The sequence below is a fragment of the Euprymna scolopes genome, chromosome 19 (genome assembly GCF_053919585.1).
Source record: "Euprymna scolopes isolate OS-2025 chromosome 19, ASM5391958v1, whole genome shotgun sequence".
Taxonomy (NCBI): domain Eukaryota; kingdom Metazoa; phylum Mollusca; class Cephalopoda; order Sepiida; family Sepiolidae; genus Euprymna; species Euprymna scolopes.
Window position 1 is genome coordinate 140,071,579 of NC_136500.1, and position 19,523 is coordinate 140,091,101.

Genomic DNA, 19,523 nt, shown 5'->3' on the forward strand with positions numbered 1-19,523 from the left:
AGGTTCTGGCCACAATTATGGTCTTTAGGGTGATTTCAAGTGAGGACCACATTATACCACTTCACATCTTCAAAGTTGGCTTAAAAGTTAACACTAAAATGTACCTGGATGCGCTGAAGAGTATGGTGATCCCCTGATGCAATCAGGTGGCCGCTGGCAAACATTGGCAGCAAATGTGGCAGCAAGACTTGGCATCGGCCCACAAGTCCAAAGAGACCCAGGCTTGGCTTCAGAAGAAGTGCTACGTCTTTGTACCCTTCTCTCAGTGGCCACCCTTCTTCTCTGATCTGAACCCGCTGGATTACTTCATTTGATCATACGTCAGGAACATCACCAACATGACCTCCCACAACACCAAAGCTAGCCTGATTGCCACCATTCGCAGAGCTCCCGCCAGTGCTTGTGGAAAAGCCATGTTCCCAGTTCCGGACCCGTATCGAGGCGGTGATTGAGGCTGAAGGCAGTTACATTGAATAAATGTCAGTTCTACTACATAATCAAGTTACTCAAATTGATTTTTTTCCATAAAATTTTTAAAATAAAGCTGTGGTGTTGCTTTCTTAAGGGTGACAACTTCATTGTTCCACCGTGTATAGTTAGGGATTTATATGGATTAGTATTTAATGCAAAAATGAGCACAAATTTAACCATATTCAACCATCAATTTGGCATAGGACACTCATTTCAAGCCACCAGGCTATAACTTTTTCCCGTTTTTAATGGGCTTAAATATGATAAGTGGCCTAATATCCTTAACAAGAACGCAGGCAAAAAGAAGACAATCTCTTTCTTCCCATTTTCAATCACCCATAATCTGCATCATGGCATAATCAGGTTGATGTGCAACTGCAAATTCCCTTAGCAACATAGCCAACAAAGTTTAAGCCAATATTCAAATGATCTTTTTCCTCTTGACTGAGTAATGTCTGATGCTCTGGGCAGTTCTAGGAGATCCATACTCCCAGGATATTGTCTTTCATCTTTCAGAGAGAGCAAGGTTATTACTTACTGCCTACTAGGGAATGCTCTCTCCCACCTTCCGCCATTGTGTTACATCTTCCTGCGGTAGAAAGGAAGTAAATAAAAACTAAACACAAAAAAGGAGCCACACTGGGAACTTCGTAGTTGGTATGATTCATCTAAGTAAACCAGATAAATGTTAAATTTGTCTTTTAACTTGTAAAGTGGTTTGTGTTAGTGGTCTGATACAAAGAAAGAAATTGGATGAAAATGATTCTATATAAATCAACAATAGGTTTCGTTATGGAAATCACTCCAGACAAGGCACGAAGCCACTTAATGTAAGGAGCTAAAAAGAAAAAAAATTAGACATCAAGGTCAAAAAACTAGTCAACAATAATTTAGATTCCAACCTAGAAAACGGATATTCTTCCTCCTTTGTCAGAAACATTTTTCTACCCTATATTTCTGCAATTCAATCATATGAACTTCAATCTTTTCCAGACTCATCCATTAGGTGTCAGTCAGAATATCTAACCATCTTTGTTTTATAGCTGTTTACTTTTATTCTCCAGACTTATAAATTACAACTTACTTTGAAATAGGGAGGATTTTACTGTTCCTTTCAATGGCATCCTCCATTTCAATATTTCCATTTTATTCTCGTCTAATCAAATGCTTCAAAATGGCTTTTACTAAGGGAGATAACTTTATGGCAAAAAAGTTATCTCCCTTTTATTAAAAAACGGGGTGCAACTATAATACCAAAATTCAGAAAACGAAAAACTTAATTTAAAAAAAAAAAAAAAAAAATGGTATCTGCTGACTTTTTGTTTCAATTTCAACTAAAAGCTATGATGTCTAATTAATTGGCATGTCAGAAGTACTAAAATATTACCATATCATTAAAAAAATAAAAAAACATGAGTTTTTGCTCGTTATCTTAAAAACGTTGCCATATTTCTTAGTGAAAACGTGACATAATAAGGGAAGTAATTCAGTTATGATAAAAACAAGGTAAAACACAATTTATCTTAAAAAATTGGTGACAGTTAAATACTATTTACCTCCCTTCGGAACTCTCAGGTGTTTTTTAGCCAAACATGTTTTCTTTAATAATTTTTTTCTAATATATCATTTTTCATAATTTTCGGATATATTCATTACTATAACATGACAATTAAGTAGAGACCATTGCTTTGCTTTGAATTTCAATTGTAATAATTTTGAATTTTGCTATTATAGTGTTGTTGCACTAAAAATGGCTACATGACTCATGTTATTAATTTTTATTTACTACTAATCAAATATTTATTGAAATAAAATGCAATAATATAAAATAAAATCTATTAAAATCCTATTTAAAATAATTTAATTACAAAATTAAATCCACCAGAATGCACTTCAGCTTTTTCACAAACAAATCAGTCATTTTAATCTTTTAACAGTAAAAAAAAAAAAAATGAATTACTTTGTGATTCTTCAAAATTTGACAAGAATTCTAAAGTATTACAGTTCTGAGTTTTTGAGATGAGGGCTGACTATTTATATTACTTGTTTTGATTGGACTAGTGTTCTCATCTTGAGTGTTATTTGTGCAATGTTTTGATCGATGTAGCCCTTTAACCTTTGTCAGGCATAATGGTCGCCATCTTGGAAAAGAAAGAGAAAAGTTACTGGCTTTGTAAATAGTTTTGTATTCTTGGAGTTGTTTTTGTTTTTTTGAAAAAGGAACACACTTCCCTTCATGAAAGGAGGTCAAAATAATTGATAGGGATGCAAGATGGAGAGTTAGAGGACTTAAAAAAGTGGCACACATGCTAAAAAAAGAAAAATTACTAAGCAGACCAAGTATAGAGATCAACAGTATATGGGAACCTTCATTTATAAAGTAAAACAAAAATCGTATAACCCCTCTTTGCCAAGACTAAACTTGTTTCCTTCAATTCTACCACTAATAGTTATGGCCACATTCCCTGAAAGTACATCCTTTAAACTCCTCAGCTCAATGTTCACAGGGAACATGAGTTGGAACAGTTACATTGAGAGCATTACCAAGACCACTGCGAAGAAGGTAAGCTCTCTCTACCGTGCTAGAAAACTACTAATGCCTGAAAGTATCATGTACTTCTATAAGGCCACCATTCACCCATGTATGGAGTATTGTTGTCACATTTAGGCTGGTACATCTGCTACTAGTCTCTCGTTCCTTGGCAGGGTTCAAAATAGAGTCCCATCGACAAAATGTTGCATCCCTCTGCCTGTTCTACAAGTATTTTAATGGTGAATGCTCTGACGAATTACAAGCACTTGTACCTGACTAGCAGCTAAATCCCACCCTACACAGTAGAGATCCCTATATGTAAGAGAGCTTTATACTCCAGTAGTTTCTTCCCCAGAATTGCTAGACTTCGGAACTGCCTTCTGAGTTCCTGCTTTCCCAACTGTACTGACATGCAGAAGTGTAATGTGAACAGACATCTTGCTGCCCAACTCCTTAGATAGAACCCCTGTAGCTTATGTCCTCGATAGTAGTCTCTTACATCAAAGTAGCAATGTGCCTTGTTTGGGGTGAAAATGTAATAAAAAAAAAAATTTTAATAAAAAACAGAGACAACTCCCTGTCAAACTATATTAGAGTTACCTCCCTTTATCAACCAAATGTTTCTTTTTCACACAAACAAAACCATGGCAAAAAAACAAAAAAAAAAAACAACTCCAAGAATACAAAACCATCTACAGAGTCAATAACTTTTCTTGTTTCTTTTCCAAGATGGTGACTGACATGCCTGACAAAAATTAAGGGCTACATCAATCGAAACAATCCGATTGAAACATTACACAAATAACACTCAATATGAGAACAATAGACCGATCAAAACAAGTAATACAATTCTAAAGTAGTTAAACTACTGAATAGAAAACCATTTAAACCGGATTTGAAATTCTCAGCAAATTCTCATTTAATTAAAAGATAAAAAACTGTCGACTAAAAAATACTTTGATTTTAAAATTCTCCATAATAACCTTAAAGATTAAAAGTTTTGGAAGATATTTACATCCAATAAATTCTGATAAGTATAGCATGTTTTAATAAAGAAAGTTGTCGGTTCTTGTCCAAAATTTTATATTAAAAAACGAAAAGAAAGATAAATCTGTATGATGTATATATTTGTGACAAAATGAAAATATCATATTCCATAAATCATGTAAATTGATAGTTTTATTTGTATAAAGAAAATAATTAAGGCATTAATGAGAAGCTGTAAACATTACAGCATAAATCAAGTAAGTATGAATTATTTCTGAATTTTTGAGATGAGGATTGGTTATTCGTATTATTTGGATTCATCGGACTACTCATCTTGAGTGTGATTTTCACAACGTTTTGGTTGATGTAACCTCTGACCTTTGTCAAGTGTATCATGTCGAACTTGGAAATGTTTCTGCCGAACTTGGGAATTTGGACGGAATTTCGAACGGAACCTTTTATTTACTTCACGGGTATAGCATGCTCTTGTTCCGTCAGTCATGACTGGATAGAGGTCCTTAGTAATTCGCAATTGTATTTTTTAGTCGCCTACACTGCGGATTCAGAAGAATATTACTTTTTACAATTGATTTTTCCAAGAACTCTAACCACTATGCCATGGGTCCTTGCAGACAAATTCCAGAGTTCGACAGAAACATTCCCAAGTTCAACAAGATACACCTGAAGAAGGTCGGTGGTTACATCGATCGAAACGTTGTGAAAATCACACTCAAGGAGAGAACAGTAGTCTATAAATCCAAATAATACGAGTATGAATTATTGCTGAGTTATCTCCCTCCTTTCTCTTTAAATTTCTTAAAAAATGTCTGTGAGACTGTCACTCCTCCAATACTCATAAAATTTGATTTTCTTTATAAAAATAAAACTACTTGATCAATTTATGTGATTTTTGGAGTATGATGTTTTTGTATCATCATGAATATGTACATCATACAGATTTTTCTTTATTTTTAATTTTAATATAGGAGAAATTCTGGGCAAGAACCAACAACTTTCATCATCGAAATATATAAAACATGCTATACCTACCTGGCATTGTTCGAGGTGTTTTCTGTTTTTGTTAAACTTCAATGTTCACTTAAAAATGATTTGCTTTATAAAAATAAAACTACTTGATCAATTTATGCGATTTTTGGAAGATGATTTTCAAATTTTGTCAAAGATATGTACATAATACAGATTTTTCTTTATTTTTGTTTTGGTATTTTGGAAAAGAACCAAGATTTTTTTTTGTTTTGTTTTTTTGCCCTGTGAAAAGAGAAAAATAAAACAACTGAAAGATTTACCCAAAAAGATACCAGTCATATGCGACGGTAAGGTACAGAATTTCTTCGGGTTTCAGAGATTGGTGAACAGCACCATCAGCCCAAAGTGAGAGTCGCAGGAGGGAGATATAAAGGGGCGTCCGATCCCATCCTGATATACAATGAACCAGCAAGCCGGAAGAACCTGGAAATTGTAATCATATTTTATTAAGAATCAAAGCGAAAAATAAAAACCCAAAAAACAAATAATGCTTTTATACGATTTCTAATAATACAAAAAAAAAAAAAAAATGAATAAAATAATAAATAAATAATATGGGGTGTTTCTATTTTTTTTTTCAGATTCAGCAAATTTTAAATTGACAAGTATCCTTTAAGTGCAGATTTGACAACTATCGGTTATTTTGAATTCATCTTTGTTTGGCAATTCAAGACAAAATCAAAAGCCCATTTAGTGCTATACGATCAATTTACTGCAAGAAATATTTGATGAACGAATAATTTCAAAATGGAACTGGTAACTGTGTTCATGCGATTTAACTCGATTAGATTATTCTCTTTGGAGATATGTATAGTCCCATATCTATGCTGATAAACCAAACACAATAGACCACTTGGAAGACAATATTCAATACGTTATTGCCAAAATACAACCTAATTTAATGCATAGAGTTTGTGTGAAAATGGAAGCTAGATTACACCATATACACACAAGTCGCAGGGACATATGCCCGAAATTGTATAAATGCGAACAATTAATCATTGGAATAAAGCACATTTCTAGATTAAAAATATTTTCTTGTGATTTATTTTAATTTAAAGTTTGCTACCTCGAAAAAAAAAAAAATACACTTCATACATGCATATTCATATATATAGTGCTATACCGGCCTTCCTTGAACAGAGGAATTTATACTGATTAGCACTATAAATAGCGCTAGTAATTCCAACACCGGTGAGAGAGATGCGACTGCACTTCAACTGCTAGCCGAGTGCCCAGCAGATATACACGTTTTCCTATCTTTGTACATTATTGTTAATAGACTTGTTCCGTAACCGAACCTCAACTTGATTGTTCTTATTTTCATTGTTGTTTCACAACACAAAATTATATATATATATAAATATATATAGTAAGTTATAAAATATATATGGCAATTAAGCTACACAGAATATTCCGCGTTTTATCCACGCTAGGATTCCTCAGGCTTATGCAAGAATTTTGTGGTTGTCTCACGTTTTTATATACGCACATCTATTGAGCTTTTAGTTAGCCAATCAGCTCTCTAGTTTCCACGTCACCCTTCCTAATCAGCCAATGAGCAGGCACTTACAGGACAAAAGCTTAGTTGACCCCCCTGGTTGACCCGTTCCTTTGTGTGTGCTGTTTTAACGAGGAGCGTAGATATCTAGTGAACTGACCTATTTTAAATCTAGGTTAAATTTTTTTTTTATATATATATGCTTGTGTGTGTATATATATGTGTGTGTGTGTGTGATAGTTTATGTATGTATATGTGTATTTATTTATTTTTTGTTATTGTTAGTTTTAAAATTATTTTGTATCTCTATCCTAGAGTAAATTTTATCCTGTGAACACAGTTGTTTTCTATTTCTCTCCTACAGTTTAATAGATGTTGGGGTTCTTTAAAGTAAAGGATAGCAAATTTTTCATGAAGACATAATCTACATGGATCGTCTAGGTCTCTACATGGGCTTGTAATATATAAATTTAACCTAGATTTAAAATAGTTCAGTTCACTAGATATCTGTTCTCCTCACTAAAACAGCACACATACTTGAAGTTTACGCATAAATTTATACTTTTGTATATTTATTTATGTGACTAAACGAAGTAGTTATATATATATATATATATATATATATATATATATATGCTTTTAAAATATATTATATTTTAAAAAGAATTACATTTTAAAAACAATATATATACCGCTTCCCATATGAGGGTACCAAATTGGTCAAAGGGAAAATTATTCCCAACTCGCTTTTAGGTAAACAATACAGGGTGGAATGATAAAATTATCACTCTAGAAAAGATGACATGATTCCATTTCTGTTTGATGAAAACTGGTTTTCTTGTTTTTTGTTGAAGACCATCTACTAGTTGGCTAGTTGTGTACAAATCCATGTCCAAGTAACCTACATCTAAAATTTCAAGTGTTTAGACCCAAAATTTGCAGGGGAGTTTGGTAGAGTTTTTAAAGGTCAAATCATTGAACTTTGACCTCTTGACAGCCAAATTTCTGTCCGAAAACCAATTAAAAAGATTTCCCCAAATCTCAATACCCCTTATGTCAAATTTCAAATCTGAAAATTGACAGAATAGTTTGGTGGTAGGAAAATGTACACACACACACACACACACACAATTTCACTCTTATAGATAATGTTATTGCGTTAGTAAAAATAGTTGATCATACTAACGCACAAGCGCATACATTACTGCCAAAATCTCCATACATTTAAAGAGGCAAGGTATGAAGAAAAACTTGTGCCAATATATAGCAAAAAAACAGTTTGATAAGGTAATGGGAACTAATGTATTCTCTAGGACTTCTTTCAGATATATCACTTGATAGTTATATTTTAAACATATGCTTACTATATGGGGATATGCATAGGATGATGGAATGCATATCCTTATACAACGTATTCCTTATGAATATTGCAATAAGTTCTAGCATAGCACATGAATCAAAAAATGGATTCACAGAAACATTTATAACATGTTGCGATTAAATATTATTCGTAAAATCCTTTTAACAATTCAGATAAAGTATTAGAGATATTTTTCTTCCAAAAAATGTCTAAAACAGGCTCCATATTAAAAGTACTACAAGAATTTATATGTGGAGTAAAGAGTTTTCAGTTTTAGCTTTTTACATGAAACTCAAACTCAGCGGCCATTTTCTTTCTATGCAGCTGCGGCTACACATTACCAATATATGTACATAATTTGATAAGAGAAGAAAAATGTTGAAGCGAACTCACCATCTTTGATGAGAGTAATCAGCAGTTTAAAATAATTCTTTGTGAGTGTGAGAAGGTCCCATTCCTAGTTAACAAAGGACAACAAACAAAACAAAGTTAAATAATAAAATCAAATTAAAAAAGAAAGCAAATCAAATAAACAAAAGTAAATATTTTGGTGCTTGTTTTTTTGTTTTTTTTTCCAGTTAAAAACTTCTTTTGGCTTTCTGAAAATCTGCAGGCAGTTATCTCCAGGCAAAAATTGTTGGTGTTGGTGCTTGGGCGTCCAGTGGACAGGAGAGAGAAAAGTGCTGTCTTTCTCCATCGTTTTCAGGAATTTCTCTGCTGGCTGACCATAATTCCCAAAGGGGCAAATGTAGTCCTTCTTGGTACTGTTGAAATACATGTGTCTTGCATCCTTATTGGTCAGTATATAACCAAATTACTCAACAGAGAAATTTCTCAGAGAGAAAAAAATAAGTCATTTATGACTGCTACAAGAGAACACAAGATCAAGAAGAACACTAAAGCTTCTTCAGCACACATCAAGGTTTGGTCCAGGAACTAGTATGGTCACATGACCCATTGTCAGTCATCCAAAATGCTTCAATGTTGTGGAGTATGTTGCATCAGATATGGAAAGGATCAGTTAATAACCTGCTTCTAGCGGATGACACAAGCAAAATGGTAAAAGATAGTTGAAAGTCATTCACGAAATATCTAACTTCAGCATGAGGTAGAAAAACAAATAATAATAATAATAATAATAATAATGGCGAATAAAGCAAAAAAAAAAAAAAAAATAGCAAGGACACAAAGAAAAAAAAGAAAAAAAAAAGATCAAGGAGAGCAAAAAAGAAGTTTGAGAAATGAAAATGTCTTGTTTTACTTTTTTCTCTGGAAACCCATATCTCCGTAAAAAACATGTTTTGTTTTTGCACTTCTGATTGTTTGGATTATTTTGATTAATCAGAAAATTGTTCCTATCTTGAGTGTTATTTCCACAACATATCAATTGATGTACCTATTTATTATGCCTCCCCACGGGACAGAGTTAGACACCAGGGTCGTTTTTTAACGTGGAGAAAAGGTACAAAAATAAAAAAATTGTCTCAGTCGTGAAGGACTGATCCTCCACCGAAAGAGAACAAAAAATGGAAGTGCAGCATCTGAAGAACAGATACTACACTTTGATCTTTAGCAAAAGGCCAAGTTAAATCAGTTGATGTAACATCCGATCTTATTCAGGTGTATCTTGTCAAGCTCAAAAATGTTTTATTTTGGTCGATGTAACCTCCGTCCTTCTTCAGGTATATAAGTTGTCATGTTTGGTAAAGAAAAGAGAGAGCATTTAGCTCTAAACGTCAGATGTGTTTAGCTAAACCCCCTCTCTTGATAAAAACAGTAGTCCGATTGATATAAATAAGCTTTGTTTATTTATATCTTATGATTGATTTACCTCCCCTTTTCTTTTCACGTAACTCTTTTTAACTAAAGACATAAAATGCATTTAATCCAACCTAGAATCGAGCATGTATGTACAAAAAAAAACTAAGTTTTATCTTTATTATTAAAATCTTAAATAATTTTCTGTAATTTTTGGTGTAGATGTCTACTTTTTCTTATATATAAGTACAAGGAGCTCACAAAGTCTTTAGACAATTTTATAAATTCATTAGAATTTTTTTTAAAGTGCTATCAAAATAATTTTTTAAATATTAATCAGTTTTTTGGGGTTTTTTTACAAGGTGGTCACCACTTATCAAGGCCCGGAAGACACTCAGGGATAAGGGTTATTGTAAGTACAGTACGTTAGTGTGGAGATTTAATTGATTTAGGCATAGATAAAGAGTGGGGAAAGTTTTTGACAGTGGATTCAGCTAGACGAGTGTTTTTCGTAAAAGATTGGTGAGGGGGGACCAGATTATTAAAGTTATTAAAGTTTTCATGATATAAATTTTCTTTATTTCAGAAATGAATTAGAAAATCTATGGCAACACATCAAAGGCCGTAAATGACAAAGTTCTCTCTGATTCTCCCTCCTCTGATCTTGAGAGCGTGGTACAGTGGGGGAAGAGGTGGCTGGTTACTTTTAATGCATCTAAAACCAAGCTCCTATCTTTACATCATCAACGCTCTGATCCCTATCTGGCATTGATTGGAATGGGTGGCTCTTGTCTAGGGGAAGCTCCATGTTTTGATAAGCTTCTGGGCTTGACTTTTACTCCTGACCTGAAATGGAACACGTACATCAAGTCAATTGCCAAGGTCGCCAGAAAAATGGTAGAATCCTTCTACCGCTCCAGAAGATATCTCACCCCTGATGCAATTCTCTATCTATATAAAAGCCAAGTACGTTCAAGGATGGAGTACTGCTGCCACATCTGGGCAGGAGCTGCTAAAAACAGCCTATCCTGCCTTGACAGAGTACAAAATAGGCTTCGTGGCTTAGTGGGGGATGCCCTTTTCTCTTCCCTGCTACCTCTCTCCCACAGGAGAGACATTGCGAGCCTGTCTTTGTTTTATCGTTACTACCATGGCATGTGCTCATCTGAGTTCCAATCTCTGGTCCCCCCTCGCCAATCTTTCACGATAAACACCCGTCTAGTTGAAACCACTATCAAAAATTTTCCCCACTCTTTATCTGTGCCAAAACCAAAACGTAGATTTCATGAACAAAGCTTTTTTCTTAGAAGTGCACGCCTGTGAAACTCTGTTCTGCTTGCCTGTTTCCCACCTGACTACAACTTGGATGTCTTCAAGTCCAACATAAACAAATTCCTGATGAACTGCCCCCTTAAGTAAGACACTTTATCAACTCTCCAATACTAACGTTCTGTACACGCAGTAACCCTTATCCCAGAGTGTCTTCCGGGCCTTGATATGTGGTGACTACCTTGTAAAAAAAAATGAAATAATTGATTTCTGACCTGTACCAAAGAGACCAGGATTATATCTAATTGTGTTGTGTCACACAGGAACAAAAATTTATTCTTGACGAAAGATGTGTCTGGTCAATTCGGTAGACCTACATCATTTTTGCTTTGGTAGCTATTCCTAAAAATCACCATTCCTTCTCATAAAGGAAACCGATTCCACTCACCAAGGGTGAATGCCGCAATTAGGTATCAAGTTTTTTACAAATTTGTTTACTGCGTTACAAATACACATTTATGACAAACATACACGTTTTGTCATTCATCCGGTGGACATGACCCAGCCAGCGGAGTCTGTGCCGACAGAGGAGTAGATGCATGCTACGGCAACGACCATGCATCAGCACAGATGGATGACAGTCGTATTCCCAAGGGCGTCTTCTATGGTAAACTGGCAATAGGACAGTGCTCCAGAGGTCGCCCAGCTCTCGACTAAAAGGATGTATACAAATGCAACCTGAAACTGACGGGTATCAACCTGGGTAACTGGGAGCATCTGGCAGATGGCCGCGGTGCCTGGCAGGGTGCTATAAGAAACCTGATGCTGGAAGACAGAAAACTATGCAGAAAGCAGTGCCAAAAGGCCGCAGACCCCAGCACACCATCCTCCTTCCTATACCCATGGGGCAGAGACTGCCATTTCTGAATAATGATTTAGATTCATGCTTGAAGATGCTCAAAGACAACCTGTTGAAACTAAATTTTATTTTTATTATTAAAATCTTATTCAATAATTTTCTGTAATTTTTGGTGTAGATGTCTACTTTTTCTTATATATAAGTACAAGGAGCTCACAAAGTCTTTAAACAATTTTATATATTCATTAGAATTTTTTTTAAAGTGCTATCAAAAATAATTTTTTAAATACTAATCATTTTTTTTTTTTTTTACAAGGTGGTCACCACTTATCAAGGCCCAGAAGACACTCAAGGATAAGGGTTATTGTAAGTACAGTACGTTAGTGTGGAGATTTAATAAAGTGTCTACTGAAGGGGGCGGTTCATTATCACCCAAGATAGAAGATTGTCTACTGCAAGTTTTGTGAATTACTCGACATAGCAGTCCAACGATCAAATAAAAAGATTCAGAAGAAATTTTTTAATTAAGGAAAGATGAAACTCTTACCTTATAAGAATCCCAATCGATATCAACAAGGGAATACAATTCATAGGGGATGTCCAAAGCTGCATCGATTGACGGCTACAAAAGGAAAAGAAAACACAATTACATTTAACTGTAGTTAACAGGACCTCCAGTTTGTAGTGAAATGGAGAAGTAAATGGCATTCAATGCTGCTAAGACTAAGCATCTTTCCTTTAATAATTACAAGAAACCTTCTCAACAACTGATTACCATGACTAATAATATGTTACCTGAAATCTCTTCATTTAAACTCCTTGGCACAACATTAACAGGCAACATGAATTGGAACAAATACATAAAGGACATTGCCACGGCTATTGCAAAGAAGGTGGGCTCTCTCTACTGTGCTAGAAAATTACTCCGACCTGACACCATTCGCCAAATATGGTGTAGTGTTGCCATATCTAGGTGGGTGCACCTACCACTAGTCTCTCCCTCTTAGACAGGGTCCAAAAACATGTCTTCAACTGAATAGGTTTCGTACTATCAACCAAGTTCCAACTTTCGTCTCATTGCTACACTTTTGCATCCAGTGTTTAACGTGTTCCACTTTAACGGAATGTGTTCTGGTGCACTTCCATTCCCATGACACATGTACTCCTGACAAACCCATCTAGCATAGCAGCAAAATTACCCCCCTTCACTGTAGAAGTAGATGCCAAAAAGCCTTCTACTCTAATAGTTTCTACCTTTGGACTGATAGACTTTGGAATTTTCTCCATGTTTCCTGCTTCTCTGACTGTACTAACATGCAGAAGTTTCACGAAAAACACTCGTCTACAGGACTTTACATTGCGAGTGAAACAGTCGCATTTGTGAGTGATTTTTCAAAGTGGCAACTAGAAATAATGAAACGCTTATCTTTTGGCGATTGTATTTCTTTCACTGACAATCTTCCAAAAGCTCATTACTGAGCAAAAAATATCTTTTCCCCCCTTTTTTTTAATTAATAAAACGAACAAAGTTAAATTTTAAAAAATAAAAGTTGTACAGAACAATATACTTTTTTTTTAACGAAGGTTGTTTAAAAAAATATTTGAAGAAATTAGAATGTTTATACCTTCAAGTATCAACATAAAATTTGTTGTATATTTAGAATTACACTTATTAAAAAAAAATTCACAGAACTAAAATGTCATATTCTAAAAATCATGTGGGTTTTGCTAGTAACTTTTCTATTTGGCTAGTAAACGAAAATATTTAGTTGTCAAAGGTCAACTAAAGATAAGTGTGTCCGTAGAGCCCTGGTCTATCTGAAACCACTATCAATAATTTCTCCCACTCTTTATCTGTGCCTAAACCTAAATGTAGATTCCATAAACAAAGCTTCTTTCTTAGAACTACACATCTGCGGAACTCTGTTTTGCCGTTTTCCTGCTTTCCAACTGACTACAATATGGTCGTCTTCAAGTCCAATGTAAACAAGTTCTTGATGAGCAGTTTCCCTTTAGTAATCCAATTTACCCAATTCTCACCACTAACAATAACTACATTTTCCCATTGACTACTGTACACTTATTAACCCTTATCCTCTAGTGGCTTCTGTGCCTTGATAAGTTGTGTCTCCTTTGTTAAAAAAAAAGAAAAAAAAAAAGAAAGAACTGACATCTTGTTCATCTCCTCACATAATCTTCTGTAGACATGATACCAAATAGCAGCCCCTGACGTCTAAATAGCAATATGCATTGATTGGGGTGAACAGAAACCTATTTGATTTTAATTGTGAACTTTTATTTCTTTTGTTGTTTTTCTTTGTATGCCTTCAAATTTTAATAATATATCCCAACCCGATGGATACAGAGGATTAAATACAATGTTATTGTTTGACGCTTCTAGAATGCTTCAAACTCAGAGCAGACATTTACAGGGTTTCGTTTATCATGATTAATATTTTCAAATTATTTTTGAAGTTAAAAAAAAAAAAAATCATTTGATTGGTAAATGTTTGTGCAGTATGATGGGATTTCATATATGTAACCAATAATGTTTGTACAAATAAACATTATAAACACGCTCTGTTCGTTCATTGAGCACTTTTTGATAAACAAGAGTTTCAGTGGATTTATATCTAGGGAACTAAAACTATACAACTATTAAATATATATATATATATATATATATATATATATATAAAATTGAAAAGCGTACAAAGAAAATATTAAAGGATCTTACATAAATAAGTTGAAATCCTTAGGTTTATTTACTTTAATAGAAAAGAATGGGGGGGGGGATTAATAATTGAGACTAGAAATAATAAATAGAATTTTAAAATATATACTTAAAATTTAAAAAATTTTTTTTTACTTTCTCTTAGAATTAATAATTTATTTACAAGATTAAAGATTAAAAAGTACCAGAAAATTAGATTTCTTATTCTAATAGTTGTATAATTTTTGAATAAATTGTTTAATCAAGTTAAAAATAGTCATATTGTAAATAATTTTGAGGAGAATAAAAAAAGTAAAAACAGATTCTAAAAAACAAAAAAAAAAAAAAAAAAAAAAAAAAATATAGTAATGTAGTATGAAATTTCAAAATATGCATTTTAGGTAAAATCATTATCACATATTTACATGTCATATAAAAATTATTAAAATTACAAAAAACGATGGAGTAGAACATCTGCTAGAACTATTTTTTTTTTCTTTTTTTACAATAAAACGTAGATATTAGTAACCACCATTTTCTATTTGAAATGATGGATTACAATTAATTTTGTCAAAAATAGATTGCCGTTACCTCCCCTGGATTTTAAAAAGTTTTCAACATTATCAAATACGGCATAATTTTTGTAATTTTCACTAATTTTGACATGACACCTAAGTATGTAATAATACTTTTAACTAAAATGCATTTAAGTCCAATTATACTGTACAAGCACCGATTGGTCAACATTTTAGAGATTGTAAATTGGTTATAGTTAACTAACATACTTCCTAAATTTCTGCAAAGTGCTACCAGAAAAAGTGACAAAGCAAATCAGTTCCTTCACTTTTATTATGAATTGGATACATTTTTTTTTATAATGTTTGAAATTTTGTTATTTTGATTTCAATAATTTTATTTTTATACTTTCATGAACATATATTTATTATATAAATTCAAATAAAAATCTTTTATTTTTAAAATTCCAAAAAAATCTTTATTTTCAAAATTCAAAAGAAAAAAAACTTTCATTTTTTTAATTTAAAAAAAATTATTTTTTGAAATTTCATAAACATATTTCTCATAAGATTTCAAATAAAATAAAAACTTTTAAAAAAAATTTGTTAAATTTTCTTGTATACTTTTCAATAATGTCCTTTTTGTATATTTTATTTCAATAAATCGCTTCACAATACAAATACTGAAGAAGAATAAAAGTGAAGGAATTGATTTGCCTTGTCATCGCTTCTGGTAGCGCTTTGCAGAAAATTAGGAGGCATGTTAGCTGACTATAACCTGTAAATTAATATTTAATTTAATCTAAACTTAAAATGTTTACCTACCAAATTCCAATCGTACATAACGTCTTGACCACAATAGGCTCTGTCTTTCCATTCCTTGAAGAATTCACAGCCTGAAAAAAAATGAAAATGATACATGACTTCTTAACAAAATGTATAAAAGCACTGAGCATCAATGTTATAAATGACAGTCTTCTGGAGGTTGAAGGTTCAATCCTTACTACAAGCAATAATGATAACTAAGAATAAATTAAAATTTATCCAATCATGGCTGATGGTTTGGTTTGGTTGTTTTATTTTATGACAGATCAACCCGTTTTGAATTATTTAATTCTTAATCCAGTAGTTTTAGAAAAAAATTCATGCTTTAAGTTCTTTATATCTTCAAATATCTATTCATGGTGTTTGGTTTGGTTTGGTTTGGTTTGGTTTGTAGAGGAAATTTGTTGTTTTTGTTTTTAGCTTTGCAGAACATGATTGAGTTTTGCAAAGGGAAAAGAAAAAAACATTAACATGAATCTGTGTATTGATTTTTTTTTTTTTTTTTTTTACATACTTATTCTCATCTTCATAGTTAAAATTTACTTCAGCAGAACAATGGAGAGGAAATTGTTCAAGGTACACAAAGACCATCTGAGATAGGATTGTCAATCATAAAAAGGAAAAACTAAAACAAAAAATAGGAAATAGGTTTATCAGCAGAACAAAAGTATAGGAAGTAAGGTTAGTAAACAGACAATGAAGGGAGACAGTTCAAGAAGACACATGAAGGCCATTTGAATTAGAATAGCTAATTAAGTGTTTTACAATAGACAGCGTACAAAAAAATGGTTAAAAACAAGTATATAACAAATGCTATCAAAGGCAAGATAAGTTACTCTTCCACCTAGCTGATTAAGTTTTTAGTGTTTTTACATACTTTAAAATGCTTGTTCGGTTCAAAGAGCAAGTAGTGTTGAGTGTTATGTGAGAACAAGAAAAAATAACCAACATGCATTTCTTACATCTTTGAAATCTAGATAATGACTCAAAAATCAAAAATTTTAAACATTGGTAGAAACCCACCCAATGCTGTGATTGGGAAAAAAGACAACACATGGAGGTTCTGCTGACTGTCAACTCAATGGACATTTTTCCTTAAGGGGGCATTTGGATTTATTAATACAGTTGCACGTTTTTGTTACCCTGTTCCTTGAATTGTGTTCTGTGTCATTGCTTAGAATTTTATTATTATGGTTTTTTATTATCTTTTCTAAGTTATTGCTGCAACTGTAGCTCAGTTTGATGGTGTTTTTATTGAATATTTTGTGAAGCATGTTGCTGGGGGGGGATGTAGTTTAATGAGGTTAATGAATTTTCTATCCAAGTTAGTTTTGACCATTTGGTTGAACGGAGGAGTGAACCAAATGATTTTCCTTTTACGGGTTTTTCTAGACATGAGTGTATTACTTGAGGGTTCTATATATTCTAATTTGGTTTCCTTATATCCACTGTTAACTAGGGCATTGTTGTAAAAATCTTTGTGTTTATTGAATATTTCTTTGGATGAGGAGTTTGAGCTAATTCTTCTACTAATGGATCTTTTTTTGATTCTTTCACATTTGAGGCCGTCAGCATTTTCAACGAAAAGAAGGCCATCGTCTCTATAGAGGCCGATCGTGTCAACCTCAGTGTCCTTAGTAAGGTTATATAAGATGTATTAATAAATCCAAATGCCCCCTTAAGGAAAAATGTCTCACAACCTCTGTAATCTATCAAGCTAATATTAGGGCTAAGGAGGACCCCACCACCTACAAATCTTACATCGGTCAAACTAGTAATACCTTCAAACAGAGATATACAGGCCACAAAAGCTCTTTCCTAAACCCAAATTACAGAGATAAGACATCATTAGCTGCATACTACAATGATCGAATGAGTAAAAATTTGACACTTATTGTTGACTGGCACATCCTAAAAAAAGCAAAAACTTGCCAGTCACTAAATTCACCTTGCTTTCTTTGCTTAAACGAAAAACTATTTATCACAAAATTCAAGGATAGGGATAAACTCCTAAATAAGAGACAGGAAACCTCCTTAAATTGCAGACATTACAAATCGCATCTACTCTCTCACCTGCGAACCACTCCCCAATTAATTCAACTATAACACGACCGATATGCAATATCCAACAGCAGAACACCTACACATCCTAACCTCCTAAAGTCCAACATTCATGAAATCCAAAATTACCCCCCCCCCGAGTGTAACCATGCAGAAAAAAAAAAAAAAAAAAGACTATATTTAAACATTATAAGTTTAGAAATAACATATATTTTGAGTTTTTGCATTACCATAATTATGAAAAGTCTTTAATAAATTTACTAATACACAAATTAAAGAATCAACATTAAATGAACAAACCAAATAGGAATTAAAATTTGGGAGGTCAAATAAGAAACAGATTTTGTTTAAGTAAGATAAAACAAAGCTCTTGAATGATACTACTTTCTCTTTTCCTTTCCTTTCCTTTCCTTATTCCTTCTTTCCCATTCCATCTCCCCCTACCACCTTCCTTCCTTTCTATCTCCTCTCCACACCTCTAACCCCCTTCCCTCCCTTCACTGGAAGCCCAAAACAACATTCAACAAACCCAACAAATTCTTAATCTCTTCTCAGATATAAGCATGTTATATTAAAATTACAATGTAAACTTTAGAAGAAAAAAAAAAGGAAAGAGAGGAGAGGGAAGGAGGGAAGGAAAGAAAAGGGAATTTTATGACACATTGACCCTGGATGGTCTCAGGCAGTAACAGGAGCCTCTCCCTTGTTAAAGATAACATCTGTATAGCTCTAAGTTTTATAACCCTAACACCAACATGAAAACGAGTAATAAACAAATACTAAAATGAATAAACTAACAAATTCACACCCAATTCAACCCTGTTCTCCCTGAATCTTCACACTAAAAAAAAAAAAAAAAAAAAAAAAAAGGAAGGCCTTCTTTTGCTGAGAATTAATTTTCACTCTTCATTTTAAATTTGAATTCCATTTTCAAAAATAAGGGTTGTTGCCTGATGAGGTCTCTAGCTGGTAAATACTGGTAGACCGAAACATGCTTATGACTGTGTAGCAACAAACTACTGCTTATGTAAAGACAAATATATAACTATATATATATATATAACTATATATAACTATATATATATATATATATATAACTATATATATATATATATATATAACTATATATATATATATATATAACTATATATATATATATATATATATAACTATATATATATATATATTTTAGAGGAAACATCATTTAATCTAAATACCAAAAAACAAGAAATGGGCAGATGAAAATAAAATTTTTTTCCTTAAGGCCTTATCGTCTGACCCTCTAAGAGGAGACGTCAGAATGATAGATTAAAAACTAAGAAAAACGAATGAGGGAAGTGGGGAATTTTGGTTGCAGTTGGAAGAACTGTATCCATTGTATCCCTGATTCTTTTCAATTCGTATCCAAGATACAAAAATTGCCTTTATCTAAAAATACCGAGTTCTTGGCCTCCTTTGACATTAATAGTCTCTTTACTAATATACCTTTGGATGAAACCATTGGTATTTGTGCTGACTATCTGTACCGTGGCCCCTTAAAATCTCCACAACTTCCTGAACGAATTTTCATTGAACTAATGGAACTTGCTACTAAATCAGTCTCCTTTAGTTTCAACAATATTAT

At 33.0% G+C, this 19,523-nt stretch overlaps 2 protein-coding genes across 3 annotated transcripts in view; one reads left to right on the forward strand and one right to left on the reverse strand.

Moving 5' to 3' along the window:
• Window positions 1–19,523, reverse strand: part of LOC145240005 (phosphatidylinositol-3,5-bisphosphate 3-phosphatase MTMR14-like) — a gene marked incomplete in the record, with an annotated part of 148,228 nt that overhangs the window by 61,868 nt on the left and 66,837 nt on the right. Inside the window, 4 exon segments of the mRNA XM_080103598.1 lie at window positions 5,299–5,461; window positions 8,293–8,356; window positions 12,333–12,407; window positions 15,839–15,909. Coding sequence (XP_079959724.1) covers window positions 5,299–5,461; window positions 8,293–8,356; window positions 12,333–12,407; window positions 15,839–15,909 — 373 coding nt within the window.
• The window catches only part of LOC145240006 (mitochondrial tRNA-specific 2-thiouridylase 1-like), a 194,623-nt gene that overhangs the window by 55,411 nt on the left and 119,689 nt on the right, over window positions 1–19,523 (forward strand). The gene's annotated exons all lie outside the window — the stretch shown is intronic.